Source organism: Cervus elaphus, chromosome 11 (genome assembly GCF_910594005.1).
Source record: "Cervus elaphus chromosome 11, mCerEla1.1, whole genome shotgun sequence".
Taxonomy (NCBI): Eukaryota; Metazoa; Chordata; class Mammalia; order Artiodactyla; family Cervidae; genus Cervus; species Cervus elaphus.
The window spans coordinates 87,432,267-87,457,017 of NC_057825.1; the positions used below are offsets into that span (position 1 = coordinate 87,432,267).

The window sequence follows — 24,751 nt, forward strand, 5'->3', positions numbered from 1 at the left end:
ATAATTACTTTACTATATTGTCATGGTTTTTGCCATATATCAGTATGAATTAGCCATAGGTATACATGTGTCCCCTCCATCCTGAACGCCCCTCCCACCTCTCTCCCGACCCTATTCCTCCAGGTTGCCAGAGTACTGGTTTGGGTGCTGAGTCATACATCAAATTTGCACTGGTTTTCTATTTTACATATGGTAATGTATATGTTTCAATGTTATTCTCTCAAATCTCTCCTTCTCCCACTGAATCCAAAAGTCTGTTCTTTACATCTGTGTCTCCTTTGCTGCCCTACACATAGGATCATCGGCACCATCTTTCTAGATTCCATGTATATGCATTAATATACAATATTTGTCTTTCTCTTTCAGATTTACTTCACACAGTATAATAGGCTCTAGGTTCATCCACCTCATTAGAACTTACTCAAATGTATTCCTTTTTATAGCTGGGTAATATTCCACTGTATATATGTACCACAGCTTTCTTATCCATTCATCTGCTGATAGACATCTAGGTTGCTTCCATGTCCAAGCTATTGTAAACAGTGCTGCGATGAACACTGGGGTACATGTGTCTTTTTCAATTTTGGTTTCCTCAGGGTATATACTCCAGTGGGATAGGCTGGGTCATAGTTTTAGTCTTTTTTTTTTTTTTTTTTAAGGAATCTCCACACTGTTCTCCATAGTGGCTGTATCTGTTGGCATTCCCACCGATAGCATAAAAGTGTTCCTTTTGCTCCACGCCCCTTCCAGCATTTATTGTTTGTAGACTTTTTGATGATGGCTACTCTGACCGGTGTGAGATAATACTTCACTGTGGTTTTGATCTGCATTTCTCTAATAATGAGGGATGTTGAACATCTTTTTATGTGTTTATTAGCCATCTGTATGTGTGAAGTATCATTTCTTTAGACCTTTGAAAGTAGAACCCATCATCTCAAGGTGGACTTTAAAGGGCTGTCCTTATATTTACAAAATAACTGGTATAGTGTAAGCTCACTTGGTAAACAGAGAACACAGTTGAATTATGGCTGTCTTAAAAGAACCCAACCCTGCAAAAAAGAAAATGGATCATCAATGCCATTAGGTAAGTCCAAGCCCCCTGCCCTGGTCTGAGACAGGACAAATCTAATTCTTCCATAGAAACTAACCACCATCCTTTGAAACATCAGGACAGAAAATGGTGAGAATGGCCATCAACAGGCAAGAAAAGAAGACCAGATACATGTGAGCTCTTCGGATAGATCTGACATCCATATCCTGAGTAAAACCAGACTTCCTCCTCGAGCTCAAAGAGAGGTGACTGAGCACACTCTGTCCCGCGCAAGTGCCTCCTCCTTTCACAGCACAGATAACAGCTTCCCATTTGGCAAAGCAGTGGTCATTTGTCCTTATGTTCTCTAAACAACCGGAAGATATCAGCAGCTGAAGAATGCCCCTAATGACCTCCACCTCGTAGGTCCAAGGTTGGCGCCTGTGGCAGCCATCGTGATTAACAAGGAAAAAGATAGACGCTTCCCACAAGTCAAAACAGCCTCACTGAGCAGCAGTGAGGGGTGAAAGCAAACTCTTGTGGGAAACTTCAACATACATGTAAAAAATGATACTGACAGGTGATGAAAAAGCTCTGGAAATCTGAACAGTTTTGATTTTTGCTCCTTTGTGAAGTTCCTGGCCACAACACACAAGCATTAATGCCCTTCCACATCTAGGACTAAAGACAGATATTGCAGGTGCACCTGTGACCTAACAATAACAATTCCTCAGTAAATACTGAAGCTATAGATAGTAAATGGATAGCTATATATGAACAACATCTATAGGATGCAATATGAAAGGACCCTGAAGTGTTCACATGGACTTTCCAAGGAATGCAGGATTATAAAGTGACTCAAAAGTTTAAAGAATGAGAAAAATGACTCCCAAAACTTATACACAGGAAAATGAGGCATCATTTGGTCTTTTCTTTAGCTCATGGAAGGTCCAAGATGTGGCCTGGAAAACTGGAAAAAAGAACACCATAATAGTAAACTTCAATGAAAAGCATGAATGGAATTACCAGCTATTGCAACGACCACTGCCAGAATGCCCTGACCAAGGTCTTTCCAAACCCAATGCCTGGCCAAGTGGCCAGGTATATAGCACTGATACCCACTTGCGTTTAGTCCCTGATGGGGTACAGAGGATGATCTTGGCTATTCAGCCATAAAGCTCTGTCAGAAATCATCCATTCACCAAGTATCAACCATCAAAGATCTTGGAGACCCATGAAATTACCAAGAAATCTTTAAGAACAGCAGAATAGAAAGACTTCACATCCTCCCTTTCTCCCACAGTCCCAAGCCTAAATAATACCCGATTCTCGTTTTCTTTGCCTCCCACCAGTGATTAGGTGCCCTGGTGGCTCAGACGGTAAAGACAGTAAAGAATGCCTGCAATTGGGAGACCTGGGATTGATCCCTGGGTCGGGAAGATCCCCTGAAGAATTAAAGGGCTACCCACTCCAGTGTTCTTGCCTGGAGAATCCCGTGGGCAGAGGAGCTTGGCAGGCTACAGTCCATGGGGTCACAAAGAGTCAGACACGACTGAGTGACTAACACTAACACAAAAGGTCTTTAACAATAACTCCTGGGACTTGCCTGGTAGTTCAGTGGCTAAGACTCTGCACTCCCAATGCAGGTGGCCAAGGTTCAATCCCTGGTTGGGGAACTAGACCGCACATGCCACAGCTAAAGATCCTAATGCCATAGTGAAGACTGAAGATCCTACATGTCGCAATGAAGACTGAGGATCCCACATGCCACAACTAAGACCTAGTGCAATCAAATAAATAAATATATTTATTAAAAAGTAGTTCCTGAGCGCACATCTTTCCTCTACATTACCAGCACTACTTCATCTGTTACAGAGTCACCCTCCAACTACCAATTACCACTAGTTCTAATCCATTTTATGTGCTATAACCAGATTAATCTCCTGAGGCAGAAGAAAAATCCTAGCAGTCTTCCTACTTGAATCTTTCTCTTTTTAGTTACTTTTTATTATAGAAAGTTTCAAAAATACATTTTTAAAAAAAGGACTGCATAATAATTGTGTGCCTATCATCTAGCCTCAATAATTATCCCCTCAAGACTTGTTACCTCTATACCTCAACCTACTGGGTAATTTCAATCAAAGCTCAGACATCATATAATTTCATCTGTAAATAGTATTATTTCCCTTCCTTAAATAATGACAAGGTTATCATCCCAGCCCTCCAAATCAACAGTCACTCTTCCATAGCATCAAATTTCCAATCAATGTCAGCATTTTCATTATTGTCCTGTAAGTCATCATCATTATCTTTTTCTTTCATTTCCAGCTTGTTTGCATCAAGAGAGACATAATCTAAATATTGTGATTGGTTAATCTACTTCTTAACCCTCTTTTAAGCTATTTAGGTTCCCCCTTCATTACTTTTTCTATTTTGTTTTGTGTCTTTTCAAAATTGTTTTGTTGAAATTGTAGTCTTTAACTTGGTTTTTAACCAACCTTTAACAACTTTCATTACCACTAGTCTTCATTTATATCAAGTTTCATTTAAATGATATCCTAAATGTGGTCACTTTAAAATACATTCACAAATTCTTTGCTATTTCTCTCTTCAAGCAATGCAGCTTATTAACTACGGTCCCTTTGAGAGCGGACTCAGCTAAGTGACTCATTTCTAATGAGTGGAATAGATGGGGGTGAAGGTATGCCCTACAGGACTATAATGGGCCTGTGGCCCGGGGTTCACTTGCTCAGGAAGAAGCCGGCGGCCATGCTGTGAGGATGCTCAGGCAGCTCTGCGGGGAGTCCATGTAGAAAGGAAAAGAAGTCTCTTGCCGACAACCATGGCAACGAGTCACCTTGGCAGTGGGTTCTCCAGCCCCAGGCGAGCCACCCCTGCTGACTGCAACCTCACAAGAGACCCTGAGCTAGAGCTTCCAGCAAGCACCTCCTGGGTTCCTGACCCACAGACCGTCAGACAACAAACATTTTATCGTTTAAGGCTGCCACATTTGTGGGGACTTATTACACATCAGTAAATAACTAATACACCAGCCTTTCTGGTGTCACATCATTGTTTTTCCTAGAAATGCTCTTCTCCAGTTCTTTGTGTCCAAATTTAACCATCTTTTCAATGTCCTCCACGTCCTCTGTGCTCCAAAATCTGTAAATGATTATTCCTTCCTTCAATTTCCTAAAGAACTTTGTATCTGCTTCTAAGTCAAGCTGTCTAAAACCAATGTGGCCAAAGGTTAAACAAATTCATCTAACCCTCACCTGCCTAAAATGTGTAGTTTCAACATTACAGTTTTACTAAAGTCCCCGTTCCTCGAATAGGCCAGGCATACCCTCCTCTGGAGCTTCTGCCCCAGCCCCACACATCTCCATGATCCACACCCCCACCTCCTCCTCACCTAAATATCACCTTCTCAAGAGAACCTTCCCTATTTAAAGCCTATTTAAAGCCACCAGAGCCCCCCCTCCTCCCCATCTCACACCCACCCCACACTCCCTGCCCATCTCTGCATTTTTATTCTCTCCACACCACCAACCACAATCTAAGATATGCTTTAAATACAGCACTCATTATCTCCCCGCTTCCAGACTATAGGCTCCAGGAAGGAAGACATTCTGTTTAGTTGTTCAATGCTATACCCCGAGCCCCTGAACAACGCACAGTATGTACCATGCGGTCAATAAAAACCACAACGATCAAGCCTGTAAATGATCAAGACTGTAGCATCTCACATGGCACATTAGGGATGTAACACTAACCACATTTTGATATTTTAGGTGTCTTTATGTCTACAAGAATTTTTATTTTTTTTTTTTGGCCACACCTCTCACTATGGTCCTCTCAGGGATCTTAGCTCCTGGACCAGGGACTGAATCTGTGCCCCCTGCAGTAGAAGCACAGAGTCTTGACTACTGAGCTGCCCAGGAAATCCCTGTCTATCAGCATTTTATGGAGCTTAATTAATTTCCTCCTTCACTAGATAAAAACAAAACCAAAGCCTGAAACACCCTAAAGTAAGCAATGGTAGGAAAGCCGCTTAAGAATGGCTACATTTCTCAAAAGTAGCCAAAGTGATCCTATCACATGTGCCTCCTTGGCAGTTTACATTTCAGGTGATGTCTCCTTACCTAAATTCATCCCATGAGTCAACCACACCACTCCCTTGGGACCCCTCTCAAGTGATAACATCTGTCATTTCAAAATCTCCTTAAGAACAGAACTGGGTCTTATACATCTTAATACTCGATGCAGTGCCCAGATGACAGGGCAACTGACAAAGGTTTATTATGAAACCATCAGAATTGTTAGCATCTTGGGCCATCTCTTCTCCTCACCCAAAAGGACACAGTAGTAGCCACACCCACAAACACATGCCTATAATAATATTATCATGAAAAAAGCATCTTCATTCAGCAGATGAAGTCTCTAAAGTATATTATCTAATGACTTCTATTTTCCCAAAGCCAAATTAGAGCTGAAACCTTAGCCGCCTCTTTGACTGACAACATTCTCGTCCAAATTATATTGCTGCTACCATAAAAAGAAAGAGGGAGGAGGGAAAGGTTGCTCCTTTATCTGACATCTGACATATGATTCTCACTAATAATCCACATAGACACATCATAGAGGGTCACATTCTAACAGGGGACGATGATATTCAAGATGAATGAAGTTGCTCGTAAATGACTTCACAGTTTATACTAGAAAAAAAATAACTGCACAGTAATCTGACTCCTGATTGCCAAGGCAAAGTTCAACACAGAACTGTCCTTTGTTTTTAAGAAACAGAACAACACTGGAAGAGGGCTGTCTGGCTACGATATACTCAAAGTTTTATTTCATTTCAAAGATGCATAGTCGCATTCGTGTTCTGACACACAAAAAAAAGGGCTACTATCCTTTGGAGAAGGGGTCAGCAAACTACACTTCAAGGGTCAAAGCTGGCCCACAGTCTGTTTCTATATGGCCAATAAGCTAAGAATGATTTTTACATTTTTTAATGACTGAGAAAAATACAACAGTATTATTGGGTGCCACGAAACTCAAATTTCAACATCATCAATGTAAGTGGATGAGTTACACTTACACACTGTCTCTGGCTGCTTTTGTGAGGAATTGAGAAGCTGTCACAGAAACCATACGTCCCACAGAGCTCCAAATAGTTACTATCCAGCCCTTTACAGAGAACCTTTGCCTCTGCTTCAGGGCGTGGATGCTGGAGCCTGGCTGCCTCCATTTAAGCTTAATATATATTCTCCTTGCTGCTGCTCTGTCGTGTCCAACTCTGCGACCCCATGGACTGCAGTCTGCCAGGGGTTCTCCAGGCAAGAACACTGGGTGGGTTGCCATGCCCTCCTCCAGGGGATCTTTCTGACCCAGGGATCAAGCCCGCATATCCTATATCTCCTGCATTGCAGCCGGATTCTTTACCACTGAGCCACCACGGAAGTCCATATATTCTCTTTATTCAGCCTCTATCTTAACACTTACATTCACTTATTAACTGTGTGAGCTTGAACACATTGTTTAACCATTCTGCACCTCAGTTTCCTCATATGTAAAGTGGGGTTAATAATGGCACCTGCTTGCTGGGGTGTCATTGTGAGTTATAAACAAATAAAACATGCAAAGCATGTGAAACAGGACCTGGCAAGCAGGAAGCAGTTTATTAAGCCCAAGCTGTAACTACCATTCCTTCTTGCTGAGGGCTACAGGATGAGTTTTCAGATGAAATGGTAGCAAAGTGGTTAGATTCCAGGGCAACATCCCTAATCTCTTCAAAAAGGTAGAACTGAAGTAGGAGGCAAGAAGGAATGAGAGGGGAGAAAAATAAAATCAGAAAGAAGAGAACTGAGGAGGGAATAGAGAAAGGAAAAAGTTATCAGGACCTCACTAGCAAGGATAGTAGGTGGCCTATTCACAGGGGAAGTATAAATTAGGATAATTTCATCTGCAGTAACAGATTAAATCACTTCTGTGGGCTGACGGGATACTAATCACCAGGTGGAAGCTATCTCAGGGGCTGAGGGGGGAGCATTCAAAATTCTAAGCAAGTGACTTACAGATGAACTGCTGGGTCATTTTTAAGTTGAGCACTTCCTGTATTTTACATTCCTAGACAAATGACAAGTGATAGCTATAGTAAATTCTGCATCTTGTTATCCACATAGAGTAGCTAATTAAAAGGAAACAATTTGTGTATGGACCCTGTCTTTACAGAGTGCTCATTTTGTTCAGAATAGCACTGACTTCCTAATGCTAAAAAAAAAAAAAAAGTTCCTATAAATAAAACACAAGCTCATTCACCAAAAATGGACCTGCATAGCAACTGGGAGGTAAACAGGGTGTTTACTAGAAGATACACTTCACTTGCTACCGAGGTAGAATAATTCTCTTTCCCAAGATGCACTTTCATTTGAATCCCTTCTCTGTGCAAAGCTGAGTTCCCACCTTCTCCATGTACCTATAAAATTACACTCACCGCTTCTCTTTTTGCATTATGACTTCAAAAGCTTTAAAGCACCCCCCACCTCAAAAAAATAAAGAATTTTTTTAACTCCACCATAATCAAACAACTATATTATTCCCTTCCACCCTTGATCCCCTTAATCCTCACCACTTCTTTGCTTAATGCTTGTGGTAAATCTTCCCTGCAGAGGCTAAAGACACATATCAACTATTTTAAAGAGACTTGATATGTAAACATAAAACACAAAATCTTAAGGAAAAACATTATTATCCGAGCGATTTCTGCAAATTGTGCAGGAAAAGAAGAGTGATTTAAAGCAATGCATCCAAGAGAACATTAAGATGCTCCCGAGCTGGAGGCAAGTTCAAAACACTCACTGAGAACGGATCTGCTGGGGGAGTCCCACTGAAGGCTTCGGCTTGAGGGTCAAGGTCATCTGGGCCACGGGGCTGACTCTCGGGAGAAGGTCTGCCTTCTTGGATGAAGTGTGCTTTGCGGCTTGCTCAGGAGGGACCCAGGAGGAAGCGGCCGCAGGACTCTGCCCTCCGAAGACTGGGGGCGAGGTGTCCTGGGCAGCTGTTGTCTCACAGGCTTTGCCCTTGGTCCCTGGTTTACACACACACAGCTGAGGTCGGAGACACATCCCTCCATTCTGACATGGTGGGACACAGCTTGCTGTGGGAAGACAACAGAAGACACACTTTGAAGGAGAGCAGTACAGACTTCACTAATTTTTCCAGATGCTTACCACTAGCACTGGGCTGTTCCTCAATGAAATGATGGTGATGATAATAGCGAATATTTATTAATGGTTTCATATATGCCAGGCATTGTTCTACTAGATACTGACAAATGTACCCCCCCACCCCCAGCAACTGATTTAAGGCGATGTTTTATTTTCCCCATTTTACTGATGAAGAATCAGGCACGGGGTTATAAAATTTGCCAAAAGTTCCACAATCACCAGTAAATAAAAGGGCTTGGATATGAATTCAAGTGAACTGGCTCCAAAGTCCTATTTTTGACCACTTTACTATAGCTGCTGCTCAGAAATGCATCAGAAATACAGGGGGGAAAAAACAAAGTACTCTGTCCTTTTTTAAGTCGTGTTCCATGGCTTAAGTTTAAACTTTAGGTATCCAAACAAGTCTTGGCAAAAAAAAAAAAAACAGAAGCCCAGTCCCAAACCCAAACCCCCCAAGAGGGTAATGGCATTAAGTTATCAAAGCTTGGAGTGACTGTTCAGAAATTTAGTCAATCTATTTTTTTTTTGGAAAGAAAAAGCAAAGGTAGAAAGATTGAAAGTCATCTAATATACACTTTTATACATGCATTATATATTTTAAAAGCCAGTATACCCTTAATCTTATAACAAAAGACAATCAAAAAGAAACCACCTGTTTATCTCCTGTTAGCTAGGATGCATTTACTTTGGGTTTTTGTTTTGTTTTGTTTTTTTAATATGGACCATTTTTAGGTCCTTATTTAATTTGTTACAATATTGTGGCTGTTTTATGTTTTTGATTTTGGGCCATGAAGCATGTGGAATCATAGCTTCCTGATCAGGGATCAAACATACACCCCCTGCACTGGATGGCAAACTCATACCACTGGACTGCCATGGAAGTCCCATGAATGCATGTACTGTGAATCACCAGACTTGTGGCCAAGCAGAGTTTTAAAGTTAGCAGGGCATGGGTCACGGGAAAGGTGAGTGGATTTTATCACAGGCAAGGTCCCTGGGAGTTTAGAAGTTATACGTCATAAAACTCATGACTTAAATTTTATTAACATCATAGGCCTACAGACATGATTCCTTCAGACCCTTCTTTATTTTTACCATTTATTTACACCAGCCTTTTGGTATCAGCCCTCTTTGACTAAACTCTCTGTCCTGAGGCAGATCACAATACTAAACCTCCCATACAATTAAACCCAGGATTCAGTCTACAAGTAATTACAAAATAGATGAAGAATACACACCAGAGGAGAAACCCTGAAACCCCCTAATTTCCTACAAAAGAGAGAAGATACTTTTCCTACTTTCCTATAATTCCTATTAGTTATAGCAAATGATAAGAAATAACTGTCAAGCATCAGAATACCAGGCTGACAAATTTTCTAAGAGTTGAGAAGGATTCTTAAAAAAAGGAAAAAAAGGAAAGAAAAACGCCGCCAGCTCCCGAGGTGACCCTGGGGTGAGTTACTTAAGCTTGGCCTCTGCACCTACACAAGTCCCAGGGCAGGAGGAGGGCAGTAGCTGCTTTTCTAAAATGGTCCCCAAGGGCTCTTTCCATATTAGGCTTCTAGAAGTCAAAGTCAAAAAGCTATGCCCTTCGAGAGTTCAGGAGTCTAATTTATCCGTGCTTTCCTGGCCAACATGATCATCGGTCCCTCCTCAGCCACGCTTATTTATGGACCGTCACAGGAATGGAAATGGGCTCCACCCAGAGACAGCAATAGTGGTCACCAGCGGGAAAGGACGGGGCTTTCAAAGCTGAGCTTCTGCCAGAGATCACCCCCCCACCCCCAGGCACTTTCATGTACACATTCTCTTCATGCTTTCAATTAGAAACATGTCTCGGTTTAACATCTGAGAATGATTTCCGCTTCTCCCTCCCAAGGTGTATTGCAAATGTCTACTAATCTCTCAGGAAGGCTGCAGGAGTGGCTGACAAATCTGGTACCTAGGTGGAAGCCAAGCACAGGCATCTCCCCCAAAACACCTAGAATAGCCAACGAGGGGCTGTCTGGAGGATGAGTTAGAAGTATAAAAGGTAGCCTTGTTTTTTTTTCTGACTCTTCAAATTTTGCATATGGAAGGATGAGGGGAGCAGGGAAAAAATAATTAAAAAAAAAAAAAAAGAAAACCTTTAAACTCACACCAAAAAAGGACACTTTACATAATAGTAGTTACATATATATACAATACTATCCTTTCACAGTAAGGATAGTATATATACAATACTATCCTTTCACAGTAAGTTTTAAGAGACAATAAGGAGACTGATGAGATGATTTTCTCTTCCACCTTCCCCATTTGGGCCTCCTGGAGCACATAGGTAGGGCTGGCTTAAACTGCGGGGGTCGGGGGTCGGGGAGGCGGAGCGGGTAAGGGAACAGATTCCCCAATGGCCAAGAAAAGCCCCTCCCCTGACATGAAAAGCAAAACTGTCGTCCTGCAACCACATTTGATCAAGCCGTTTTTCCCACCACATTTGGACTTCGTGCAATAGTGGTTCCCACATGTCACTTCTCAATGTGTGGTGCCTGGACAAAGCCGCAGCATCACCTGGAAACACTTTAGAAATGCATATTTGGCCGGCCCCTGGCCTGCTAAATCCCAAACCAGAGCCCAGCCATCTGACTGCCTGCCAGGTGATGCACAAACTAGCGGTCTTCCCCCAACACCTTTTTTGAGAATTTACATTTTTGTCACTGCAAGTTTGTGTTTTCACACTGCAGTGGCTTACTGAAGTCTTACTCTCATGGCTGTGTCTGTTTTATGTTGCCCTTCTGTTTTTAACGCAAAAAATTAAAAAATTCTTCCATGTTACTAAATTCTCAAGATAATTATCAGTCCCTTTCAAAAATTTATACATTTGTCACTACTTCATGATCAGTGTAAAAATTTGCAGGCGTGTACAAGAAAACTGTTATTTTTTTAAATTCAAGTATAGTTGACTTACAATGTTACATGAGTTTCAGGTGTCAGCACAGATATTTAGTATGTTTACAGATTATACTCCAATATATCCTTGTTGCTTCTCTATTTCATACACACTAGTTTCTATCTGCTAAGCCCATACCCCTAACGTGTCCCTCCCTCCTCCTCTCTCCCCTCTAGTAGTCACTGGTTTGTTCTCTGTAATGCTATTTCTGGAGAAAACTGTTATTCTAACTGAGGTATTGAACTATGTGGAATATTTTAAATCTTACGGAAGTTCTTTAAAAATGTTATCCATCAGTCATCCTGCATTTGCCCAGGCCAGCTGTGGTTCCACACAATGAGTGAACACTATGGCGATCTTATCAGCGGGTGGGGCAGTGGTTCTCAGGCTTTGCAGCACAGTAGAATCACCTGGGGAGCTTTCACACTGGCTCAAAACTCAGGTGTGACTCCAGGCTGATTGAATCAGAATCTCTGGGGAAAGGGGCTCACTGGTCACTTTCGTTTTTCGGTTTTTTAACTCCCTTGGTGATGGCAATGTGCAGCCAAACAGGAGACCCGACGGTAAGGGAATAAAGTCCTACCAGACTTGCTGATCATCTTCCCAAAGAGTTGCTTTTTGAATTTTTTCTCCTTCATTTAAAAATTTTCAACATATTCTAGCTGCCCAGGAGATACATTCAAGGCCCTCATCTGGAACCCACCCCCCTCTTTCCATCCTCACCACCCGCCGCCCCCAGTCCACCCCTGCAAAAGCTCACCCTTTCTTGCCTCTGGACATAGGGTGCCCTGTCCCGCAATATGGGCCAGCCCCTCAAGCGCTTATTCATCTGAAACGTCCTGCTTCTCTGTGAAGTCCTTTCCAAACGCCCACTCACCCTGACCTCCTGCCATTTTCATCATTCACTTCACATCTCACCTGTATGGTCACATATATTAACCATCTTTTAACAAAGCTCTTTTATTTCCCAACTAGAATGCAAACCATGAGGTCAGATAATTGACTAAGACAGAACTTTTTGTACCCAAGGACGGGAGCCTGAACCTCATCTTGGTTGACTGACCGATGTCAAAGTAGATCCATCTCTTTCCAAGAATGCTGGAACTTCAGGACATCTATAAAAGGAAGATAATAAGTGGGCCCATAATAACATCTACACCCCTGGATGTGGTTTACCAGTTATTCAGTCAGTCTCCAAGCTTTCAAAGATGTTTTTAAATCAAAATTAATATCTAAGTATACTTTGCTAACATATACGGCCTGCAGTGGCATTTAGCAGCATGTATATTAAACAATTACAGAAGCTCAGATTCAACCATTCTAGAAAAACTCTGAATGGGAGGAACCCTCTGAAACTGGTCATGAACTCACAAGAAAAGATCACAAAGGGCTGATGGGAGCTGTGATAAGGTACTAAACCAGAGTGAAGTAAGCCAGAAAGATAAAGACCAATACAGCACACTAACGCATATATATGGAATTTAGAAAGATGGTAATGATAACCCTATATGCAAAACAGAAAAAGAGACACAGATGTACAGAACAGACTTTTGGACTCTGTGGGAGAAGGCGAGGGTGGGATGTTTCAAGAGAACAGCATCGAAACATGTATATTATCTAGGGTGAAACAGATCGCCAGCCCAGGTGGGATGCATGAGACAAGTGCTCGGGCCTGGTGCACTGGGAAGACCCAGAGGGATCGGGTAGAGAGGGAGGTGGGAGGGGGGATCGGGATGGGGAATACATGTAAATCCATGGCTGATTCATGTCAATGTATGACAAAAACCACTACAATACTGTAAAGTAATTAGCCTCCAACTAATAAAAATAAATGAAAAAAAAAAAAGTGCATTAAGAGAATTAGCCTAAGACATTCAGGTGAAGTTGGAAAAAAGCTTCTGAAAACTTTTTTTTGTGAAAAGGGATTAGAAATGGAGGAAGCCCACAATTTATTAAGTAGATAATCCAATAAAAGGACTTCTGCTCGAGATAAGCACAGTGAGTTAACCTCTACCACATCTCCCATTCCAAACAGAACAATCATTTTTAAAGACTTTTTTTAGATTAAAGAAACAGACTTCCACAGCTGGGCATGATGGAATAACTGTTACCAAACAAGCCTTTTTGCCATGACAGCTAGAAAACTGGATGAAAGACATAAGACAACTGTTGTCAGATACCAGACAACTGGCAAGAGAAGACTGTGAATCCTAAGACAAGGGCATCAAGAGGGGAGCCCTAGGATCACTGTAACCGCCTGCAGGAGGCACTCGGTTGACCACTATGCAGCAAGGATCACCACGCACAGTGTGATAAAGGCTGAGTGGCTGGGATCTGCACGCAGAGTCCTAGACAGGAGAGATCTGCGGAGAGTCCTGGAGTCTTCACCTGATACTGAGCTGCACAGGCATAGAGTGCAATAAACCACCCAAGACCTGTACGCTGCCAGAGTCAGGACATTCAGTACAGACCCCAGAACTCGACTCCCTTTAAAAGTAAAACCTCAATATCAAAACCAGGCAAGAACTGTACACAGACACAAAGAATCATACACAAATGAAAACTCACACACAAATCACAGTTAAGAATATATAGATGCACAATTCCTAAAAAAAAATTAGTAAATCTAATACAACACTATTTCCAAACCAAATTAATTCAAGAAATATAAGGATGTCAGCCACTCTTTCCATGGAATTCCCCACATTAAAAAATTAAATGAGAACTTGTCTCGGTGAAGGCAAATATTTTCCAATGAAATTCATCACTTATTCATAATAACAAACAAAAACTGTTAAGACAACTAGGAATACAGAAGGATTTCCTTGTTCTGGTAAACAATACCTACAGCAAATCCCAAGTGAAGTGAAGTCGCTCAGTGTCCAACTCTTTGCAACCCCATGGACTGTAGACTACCAGGCTCCTCCATCCATGGGATTTTCCAGGCAAGAGTACTGGAGTGGGTTGCCATTTCCTTGTCCAGGGGATCTTCCCAATCCAGGGATCGAACCCAGGTCTCCCGCGTGGTAGGCAAACACTTTACCATCTGAGCTACCAGGGAAGCCCCCCACATACCAAAGAGGATACCAAAACCTACAGCAAATATTATGTGGAAATTGTAGAAACGTTATTATAGCTGGAAACAAGTCTAAATGCCCACAATAGCCTCTATAGTTGATGTTATACTGTAAGTCCCATGGTAAAACAAGGAAAAAAAATAAAAGACCTAAAATGAAACAAATGTAACATTATTTCAGTTTATCTAAGTGGTTATGTAGATAATCAAGAGATTCTACAAACTATAATAGCAGATAAGAATGCAGTACTTGTTCAAAGAGAGAGAAACAGATCAATTAAATTTAACAGAAAGCTTAGAAACAGACTCATATATAAATGGAGGCTTGAAACATGATGCAGGAGATACTACAACCCCGTAAAAAAATGGACTAAATAAATGGTGTTGAAAAAGAAAGAGCCACCCATCTGAAAAAACCAAAACTAGATCCCTACCCAACATAGGAGTATGCATTCTGGTGTGTTCCAAGGCCTTCAGTTGCGTTCAACTCTGTGCGACCCCATGGACTGTAGCCCGCCAGGCTCCTCTGTCCATGGGATTCTCCAGGCAAGAATACTGGAGTGGGTTGCCATGCCCTCTTCCAGGAGATCTTCCCAACCCAGGGATCGAACCCAAAGTTCTTCTGTCTCCTGCACTGGCAGGCAGGTTCCTTATCACTAGCACCACCTGGGAGGCCCATGCATTCTAGATCTATAAAACTCAAGAGAAAATATGACAGAATATCTTTATGATTTGGGATAAGGATAAATTTCTCAAATGTGAAAACAGTAAGTAAAAATCCAAAAGGATTGATGAACTTGACTGTATTAAAACTTAAAAGACACCATACAAAACACTGAAGAACAAATGACAAAAAGAAGACCCTCGCAATATATTTAACAAAGGACTAATAACCAGATATATCAAGAATTCCTAAAAATAGATAGGAAAAACAAAGCAAAATATGGACAAAGGATGTGAGCTGGCTAGTCACAGATGGTGAAATGTAAAATACATGCGAAAAGATACACAGCCTCTCCAATTATCAGAGAACTGCAGATCAAAACAACACTGAGATGCAATTTCACACTCAAGAGACACAATAAGTCTGTTACCACCAAGTGTTAGCAAAGATACTGGGTAATGGAAACTCATATACTGTTCATGGAGGTGTATAGGATACTCACCTCTGTGAGAAGCAATACGGCAACGTTTAGTAAGGTTATGATGTGAAAACCCTAACGCCTAGCAATTTCACTTCTAGGCTGTCATTTGCTCAAGCAGACATACATACCAATTAGTAGGAAAATAGTGACACTGACGGATGAATTGATAAACTGTGGTATATTCATATATGGAATTGTTTACAGCAGTTAAAATCATGATCTAGATCTATACGCCAAGCAACATGGATGAACCTTGTGAAAATAATGTTGACTGAAGAAAGTAATTATAAAATGCTACTTTGTAGTACTATTCTTTATATGATACTATAATACTGTTCATGTAATTTTTAAAGACATAAATCACTACTCCTTGTTTTTAAGGATACATATGAAATCAACGAACGCATTAAAATATGTATTGGATTCCCACTAAATTCATAACCATGACACCTCAGGGAAGGATATGGAACAATTCCAGAGAAGGAAATAGGTCACTTTATTGGAATTTTTTTTCTTTAAAAAATAAAAAGATGGGGGACTTCCCTGGTGGTCCAGCAGTGAAGGCTTTGCTTTCCAGTGCAGGAGATGCAGGTTCAATTCCTGGTCGGGGGGCTAAGATCCCACATGTCTCATGGCCAAAACACCGAAACACAGAAGCAATACTATAACAAATTCAATAAAGACTTTAAAATTGGCCCACATTATTTTAAAAAAAGTATGTATAGAAAATATGACAACGGGTGTTAGCTGTTGGTAGTAGATACACAGGTGCTAACTACTGTACTCTTTTTACTTTCCTGTATACTTTACAAAATTTTTTCAAAATCAAAATAATTTTTAAAAAAAATAAGCCAACAAAAGGCAATTGAGAATTGAAGACAGTTAAAACCTGATTCTTAATCATGGGGTGAAAGGGTGATCACGGGGATGAGGTTGGTCAAAGGAGCAGAAACTGCCAACATCACAGTTCGGTGCTCTGCTCAGTCGTGTCCGACTCTTTGCGACCCCCTGGACTGTAGCCCACCAGGCTCCTCTGTCCATGGAATCTTCCAGGCAATAATACTAGAGCGGGTTGCCATTTCCTACTCCAGGGGATCTTCCTGACCCAGGGATCAAACCAGAGCCTCTTGCATCTCCTGCTTGGCAGGTGGATTCTTTACCTCTAAGCCACCCGGGAAGCCCAACACGACAATAATGAACCCAGTGTGCACACAGTGGGCTTGCGGAAAGCCCACATCAAGACCTGGGTGAGAAGAATGGACCATAAAATGCCTCCCCACTGTGGCCACAGAGACGGTCTTAGGAAAACACTCATCTTTTGAAACAAATCCTCAATTTTTGCTCCAAACAGTAAATCCTCTCAGATTTCTTCCTACATTTGAATCCTACTCCAGTTTGACAAGCTGATCCTAATGTTCTTTAAAAGTTTAGTGACTGTATTTTTAGGAAGTGTCCCGTGCCCTGAACCTCAAGCTCTATTGCTCTTAATTCTAAAAAAGTAGCTCTTAGTTATATTTAAAACCCGTCCCAGCCCACACAGGGCAAACAGAGTGAATCTCTGCCCCTTGCCTAACTCCAAGCAAGTTACAGCATGTCGACTGCATATGTCCCAGGGAGAAATGTAAGTCTAACTGTGTCTCCTGTGATCAGAGACAGCAGGTGAGAAACTGCTTTGCTGTGTGTGTGTCTTCACAGTAATTCCCAGCTGCCCTTTGAAGTCATTCAATAACACTAAGTGATATCAGATCACAAGACTCATAGGATGAGGTCACACATTTTCGTCTGCTCTTATTCTGTATGCCCCTTGTGCCAAACTTAAACAAAACGCTGCACTTTCATGGTGAGTGTCTCTGGGTCAGCTTCCTCCAAAATCCCTAAGGAGCAAAAAACAATAGTATAAACCCCAACACCTTTTCTATCCAGACTTGTGGAATAATGAAGAGTTCCACAAAATCAAATGCTTTACATAGGTGAATCAAGCACCAAGACATTTACTAACTCATAGGTTTTGGACAGCTCTATGAAAAGTGTGTGTGTGTGCTTTCAGAGTGCCCTGCTCTTCAACTCAGGATCTCTCCCCTGCCTTTCTAGGCTGTTTGCTTTTCCAATCTACTCTCAAGAGACAACTTAACCAAGCAGATAGTCAGATGGCTGAGCACAGCACAAATTACATGGAATATATGAGACCCAAAAGTTGTGTGAAGAATCTCAGGGCTTTATAAAGACTTCATTGCCTTTATGTCAAGGACTGAGCCCTCGTCTGCCTAATACCCCGGGAGCTGTATTCTGGAGGGTGGAGGTTCTGGAAGCGTGAGTTCAGCAGGAGAAGCTTGTTACCATGTGATTTAATTTAAAATAGATGGTCGGCCTAGGCCAAGCACACTCCTCCTGATGCCACCAATAACTGTGAAATCATTCACAGAGTATAACAATTAAGTCATAAGTTACGTAATGAAAAAACCGCCAGCAATTTTTATGAGTTCTGTTTCTGGTCTTATTACTGCTGTTTTATGAAGTTTTGTTGTTTGTTTTTTTAAGTCAGTGAAAAAGAAAATAAAGTTAAGGACCTACAAGTTTTTACTATGTAAATATTTCATTTAAAATAGCATAAGAAAAATGAAGAAAAACCAGAAAATTTTCAGAAAATGGTACTATGTAGGAAGAATTAACAAAAGCTGCCTTTAACAAATTAAGACCAAAATTGAAAAGGTGAAAAAAGGCCAGAAGTAGACAATTGAGACAAAATAAAATACAATTAGTAAGTAAACCTGTGGTATACTGTCTAAATTAACAAAGTCATCAAAAGAAATGCCAACTAAACCAAGGATGTACAATATTATGGCTACTTTGCATTTTTTAAAAAAGACATGTAGAATATTAATACAAAGTGTAATAAAGGGTAGTAAAATGATACAAGCCTTTTAGAAAGCACTTCAACAATATGTTTCAGGCTATTTTGGTAGCTTCATTTCTAGAAATTTACCCTAAGAAAATAGTTTAAAAAAGAAAATAACTATACACACACTTATGCCCAGCTGTCCACAGCAGTGTTATTTATACCAATGAAAAATGCAAAAGCAGCATATAGATTGAGTAAAGGATGGTATTATATAACCTTTCAAAATTAGAATTATAAAGTGATACTGTAAGTTTTTAAGTGTTATTATTAAAATGTATTGAAAACACAAGGTTATTTTGCTATTCGGTCATTAGTTAAGCATCTTCTCTGAAAATAGCATAATTTTATTGTGTGTACTAACACTCGTACACATGGGTAATAGACACAGGGCTTCCCCAGTGGCTTAGACAGTAAGGAATCCACCTGCCAATGCAGGAGACATAGGAGGCGTGGGTTCAGTCCCTGGGTCTGGAAGATCCCCTGGAGAAGGAAACGGCAACCCACTCCAGTACTCTTGCCTGGGACAGAGGAGCCTGGTGGGCTACAGTCCACGGGGTCTCAAAGAGTTGGACATAACTGAGTGAGTAACAACACACGACATGACAAACAAGTTCCTGACAAATCTCGGGTTTTACAAACTAAACTATTACGCACATGTAAAGTATAATCACAAATGACATTGTCATAATTCATTATAGGGAGACCATAAATTTCTAAATAATAAATCTTTGATCTGTTTTAATACCATATCTCTCTCCATTCATTATTCAAACATTGAGCCCTTCCCCCTTACATGCTAACACTGAGCCAAGAAGTGTGGATTAAAAGACGGAGAAGACAAATTTCCTGCTCTCACGGAGATCAGAAACCAGTATGGAAGACAGACAAGTATATATATATATATATATGTATGTGTGTATGTATACATAAAACTTCACCATACAGTTATATGTTGGAATAATAAAGGTATGGAAGAAATGAGAAATGAAGGGCCCTAAGTGAAAAATCTGGAGAAGGAAACGGCAACCCACTCCAGTATTCTTGCCTGGAGAATCCCATGAACAGAGGAGCCTGGCAGGCCATGGTCCACAGGGCCACAGAGAGTTGGACACAACTGAAGCAACTAAGCAAGCAAGTGGGAAATCAACCAATATTTTCAAAATTATATTCAAGGGATTAAAAAGGATACAGGCAATTCTCAGAATGGTTTGTCCCCTTGAGGAGATGTAAAATCCACCTACGATGGAAGCCGGCAGTGGGGTGACGTGAAGGTGGACTCAACGTCCCACAGACCTGAGTCTGAACCCCTCCCTGCCTCCCCAGCTGGGTGCCCTGGGGTCAGTTCTAAGTCTGACCTGTGCTTCAGACCCTCACTCAATGAAGTGACAATTCTGAGTGACTCCTGAGTGACAATTCTGCACTCCAGGTTGCACCAGGCGCCATCACACGCCCCATGACTAGAACTATAGATAAGAAAACACTATCTCTGCCCAGTGGAACTCACAGCCCAGCCAGCGGACCAACAGAAAAAGTGATTATAATTATAACAAACATTTCAGAAAGGGAAGAATAAATACCGTGCAGCGGGGACCTATCCCTAGGGGATTTAGGGTATTAGGAAAGACCTCACTGAGATCATGAACTTACTATCAGATCTGAAAGCTGAGAGAAATAAATAACTCATCTGCCCAATCCCAGAGTATGGGGCCAAATGGTGAAACCTGCCACAAGCCATCAAGAAGCAAAATGCAACTCGACTCTACTGGTTGCAGACTGACTCTTCATAAGAGATAGGGTTCAGGGGAGAGGGAAGGAATTAACATATATTCTTCAACATATGTGTCCAGAACGCTGACCTAGTACGATTTAATGTAACCGGCAGAGACATTACCCTGTAAAACAGGAAAAGAAACATTGATGTCCATTGTCACCACTATAACTTAACACTGTTGTGAATGTTCTGGTCAACTCTGTACTAGCATACAGAAGACAGGTGTAAGCCAAGCCAGCTCCTACACTGCCGCGGGGGTGTCCACGGTACAATCTATAAAGTGATCAGCCGTATTTAAGATTAAGCCCTCAGAACACTCATGCTATTTGTATTTCATCATTACTAATCCAGGAAATTTTCTATTCAAATCTGTCCACTGCAGTATTACAATCAATACAGTGGTTAAAAAAAAGAGAGAGAAAGAAAAGAAATAACCTACCTGTAAAAACAAAGAAGAGACAAAAATCATGAAATGTGATGAAGTCATCAAAAACAATGTCCTAAAAACTTTTTAATGACTTGGGATAATGCTTATGAAGTAATGCCAAGATTAAAAAAATAAGTAAATAACCTTCCACTCTCTCCACAACACACTCCAGTCAGCCTTGCACCTCTGCCTATCCACTGAGTCACACTCACGAGTAACCTCCTGGCTGCCAGTCCCATGGCCTTCTCCCTTCTCCACCAAGAGCATCAATGGACCAGTCCCTCCTCCCTCACTACCTTCTTCCCTTGGCTGAGACACCCCACCAGCCTCTGCCAACCTCACCATCAACCTTCACAGTCTCCCTCTGGCTCCCCTTTCCCTTTCTGATCTCTCCATGCTGACATTTCCCAGGGCTTTCTTGGTCCTTGGGCCCTTCTTCTGATGACCTCATTCAGTCATGTGGCTCTGATTTCCATTTAAACTGGGCCCTAATTTAGACCTCAGGCCCTGTCCTTCTATCTGAACTCCACATTTCCACGTCCAACTACCTCCTCGACAGCTCTGAGTGGATGTCTACCAGATGCTCAAATTTAGCACATCCTGATTCCTGCCCGCCTCTGCTGAACGCATACAGCACAACCAGCTCCTCCTCAGCATTCATCTCGTTAAAAGGAACCACCTTAGAGGGAGGTGATATCTACTGTAGAGGGGGGTGATGTATGTATAATTATGACTGATTTGTGTTGTTGCATTGCAGAAACCAACACAACGCTGTAAAATCGTTTTCCTCCAACTAAAAATAAATCAAAAATAATTATATACCAATCTAAATGGGAAAAGAATTTTTAAAAGAATCAGTTCAGTTCGTTCACTCAGCCATGTCCGACTCTTTCCACCCCCATGAATTGCAGCACGCCAGGCCTCCCTGTCCATCACCAACTCCCGGAGTTTACCCAAACTCATGTCCATTGAGTCGGTGATGCCATCCAGCCATCTCATCCTCTGTCATCCCCTTCTCCTCCTGCCCCCAATCCCTCCCAGCATCAGGGTCTTTTCCAATGAGTCAACTCTCCGCATGAGGTGGCCAAAGGATTGGAGTTTCAGCTTCAGCATCAGTCCTTCCAATGAACACCCAGGACTGATATCCTTCAGGATAGACAGGTTGGATCTCCTTGCAGTCCAAGGGACTCTCAAGAGTCTTCTCCAACTCCACAGTTCAAAAACATCAATTTTTCAGCGCTCAGCTTTCTTTATAGTCCAACTCTCACATCCATACATGACCACTGAAAAAAACCATAGCCTTGACTAGACGGTTCTTTGTTGGCAAAGTAATGTCTCTGCTTTTTAATATGCTATCTAGGTTGGTTAAAACTTTCCTTCCAAGGAGTAAGCGTCTTTTAATTTCATGGCTGCAGTCGCCATCTGCAGTGATTTAAAAGAACAGATACATGTATATGTACAACTGAATCATCTTGCCACACACCTGAAACTACCACAACATTGTTAATCAACTGTTCCAAAACAAAAGAAAACCAAAAAAGGGCACCACCATTTGCCAAGTTGCTCACCAAGCACATTAGTTTTCTAGGGCTGCTACAACGAAACACGACAAAATACATGCTTTAGACAAGAGAGAGTCACTGGTTAGAAGTCTGAAATCGAGGTGTTGGAGGCGGTGGTCCTTTCTGAGGGCTGTCTGGTTGCTTTCTCCCAGCTTCTAGTGGCCTTGGGCATTCCTTGGCTCCTAGAAGCTGTTTTCGCAAGTCTTCCTTCTATGCACGTCTCACCACCTGCCCTCAAACCCTTCTCCCAGCCACCTTGTCCCCTGAAATCTATTCTCACCAGAGCAACCAGAGGAATCCTGTAGAATCCAGTCAGACCACACCCCCTCCTCTGCTCCAAACCCTCCGAAGGCTTCCATCTCACTCGGTAAAACGCAAAGCGTTTATTTTCACAGTCACTTCCTAACCTTGCGCACCATACCCCTGTCACACTGGCTTCCTGGCTCGCCCCTGGCAGACAGTGCCTGCTTACACCACAGGGCCCTTGCATCTGCCTGTAACAAGCTTCTGCAGATACTCACGGGCTACCTTCCTCACATCACTCAGCCTCCGTGACTATCTGCTCCAAACAGCAATGTATAGGCCTCGATTAGTCCGCTTCATTTTTCTTCAAAGCACTTATCCCTAACCCTACATTATATTATTTATCTATTCATTGTTTCCCACTAAAATATCAGCTCCACAGGGAAGAAGACTATTTTGGTAGCTGCTTTTTCCCTTGGACCTAAAATAATGTCTGACTCAAAGAAGATAATAACTTAATGTCTGGTGTAACTCAAAGAAGATAATAACTAACTGCAGAATGAATGAACATGTGAAGGCAGGCTGGAAGAAAAATATATTTAAATGCTAACGTGAATTACAATCCTAGGAGTGGTAAAATTATAAGTGATTACTTATACCATATTATACTTTCCATATTTGCTACGATGGCCTTCACAGCATGGCAAATATCATACTTTATCAAGAAAAAAATGTTAATTCACTTAATGGCTAATTTAAACATACTTAAATATTTAAGGGGTGTAAATCCTACAATCTAAACAATATATGAGATGGAGTATCATATACTAGATTTTATGGTAAATGTATGATACTGAAACATACATTATTTTTACTTTGAAACTTATTCTTAACAAACTTGGTAATGATTGGGCAATATGTCTAGCATTATTATTTACATGTTTAACCTGTTTAAAAAGCTTTTTATTTTCATCAACCAAAAATGCAGAGCAGCTTTTCTGAAAATCATAGAAATAAAAAACCAAGATTTATAAGGCCTAAACAACTGCCAACTTGAGAATCATGTATCTGAAATTTGGATTAAAGTAAAGGTAAAAAAAAAAAAAAAAACTAACACAGAAAACATAACTTTACTCTGATTAGGAAGCTAGAAGTAAAGAGCCCACTAAAGTCAGGCAGCCCATACCAAGCCCAGTTCAGACACTGGCTAGCTGTGTGCCCCTGGGTATATTTCCATTACCTTTTTTTGCATCTCAGTTTTCCCATCTGTAAAATGGGAGTGATTTTTTTTTTAAAGGGGGTTTCTGATGGATTAAGTAAATGCACACACACAAAGCTCTGGGACAGGGCCTGCTTCAGAGTAGCATTTGACAGGTGTCAGCTATTATTATTATTCCACGCATCAAATTCATCCCACACACACCCCAAAATAGCCTTTAAGGAAGCTTTTGAAAAGCAGGTCACATCTATATCTGGGATAGAATTTTATTTCTACCATTGGAATTTTAAATTTATGCAAGACAGCCTTTCACACTGAATCAAACATAATAAGTTACCTTTTTCCCCTTTCTTTCCCACATTTAACCATTCAGAATAAAGCTGTGGGAGGCAAAAAAGTGATAAAGAGCATCAATCTAAAATAAAATATTACATGGTTGTTACCATGCTCAAGACTCATATTTCCAAACAAATTTTCTCAACTGAAAAAAGAATAATAGCTACATGAGTGAGACAGAGCCTTTAAAAATTACCATTTATTTTGACAGCATTCCTTTAGGTAAATTAAGAGTATTATGTGACCAAGGATGGGAACACCCTGGAAGAGATACAATCCAGGGCATGCCAAAGGCTCTCCTTGCTAAAATAAAAACACTTGTAAATGTCACTGATGCCCGAGCATCATTGTAGAACACAAACATTCAGTGGACTGTGGACATGGCCCCAGCTACAGGGATCACAATAATTAGGCTCTAAAACCCCAAATGGGAGCGACAGTTGAAGCCTCACTGTGAAATACCAGGCCATGCCTCTAAATGGAAGGAAGAAGCAAAACAGATGAGGTTATTTGCAAACACTTAGCCCTATGGCTACTAGCTCTATCATTGTGAAATGTGATACAACCATTTTCAGAATTGAAGCTGAAATAGAACTATGGACAACAAGGACCCATCAGCAAGCAGTTGAAAAGAACAAGCAAAGCTCTGTTTTCAAAACTTGAATACACAAAATTAAAATTGTTTAAATAGCATTTCTCATTTCTGACATCCTTCGGAATAAAGCAATTATTTTAGTAAACATTGTGAATGTAAAATGCTCCATTTAGTCATATACTGGGCCTTCCTTCCACATGCATTTAAATTTTTTTTTTTTTTTTTTTTTACTGAATCACTCTAAGTAGCTTCCTTAACAGCTGATCATCTCAGAACTGAAAAGAAATGGATAA

At 41.1% G+C, this 24,751-nt stretch overlaps 1 protein-coding gene across 7 annotated transcripts in view; it reads right to left on the bottom strand.

Moving 5' to 3' along the window:
• The window catches only part of LTBP1 (latent transforming growth factor beta binding protein 1), a 442,953-nt gene that overhangs the window by 384,634 nt on the left and 33,568 nt on the right, over positions 1 to 24,751 (bottom strand). For all 7 annotated transcript variants that reach the window (XM_043918271.1, XM_043918275.1, XM_043918274.1 and 4 more), the window contains exon 3: positions 7,892 to 8,189. In XM_043918271.1, the coding sequence (XP_043774206.1) occupies positions 7,892 to 8,189 (298 nt within the window). The remainder of the gene's footprint in view (positions 1 to 7,891; positions 8,190 to 24,751) is intronic.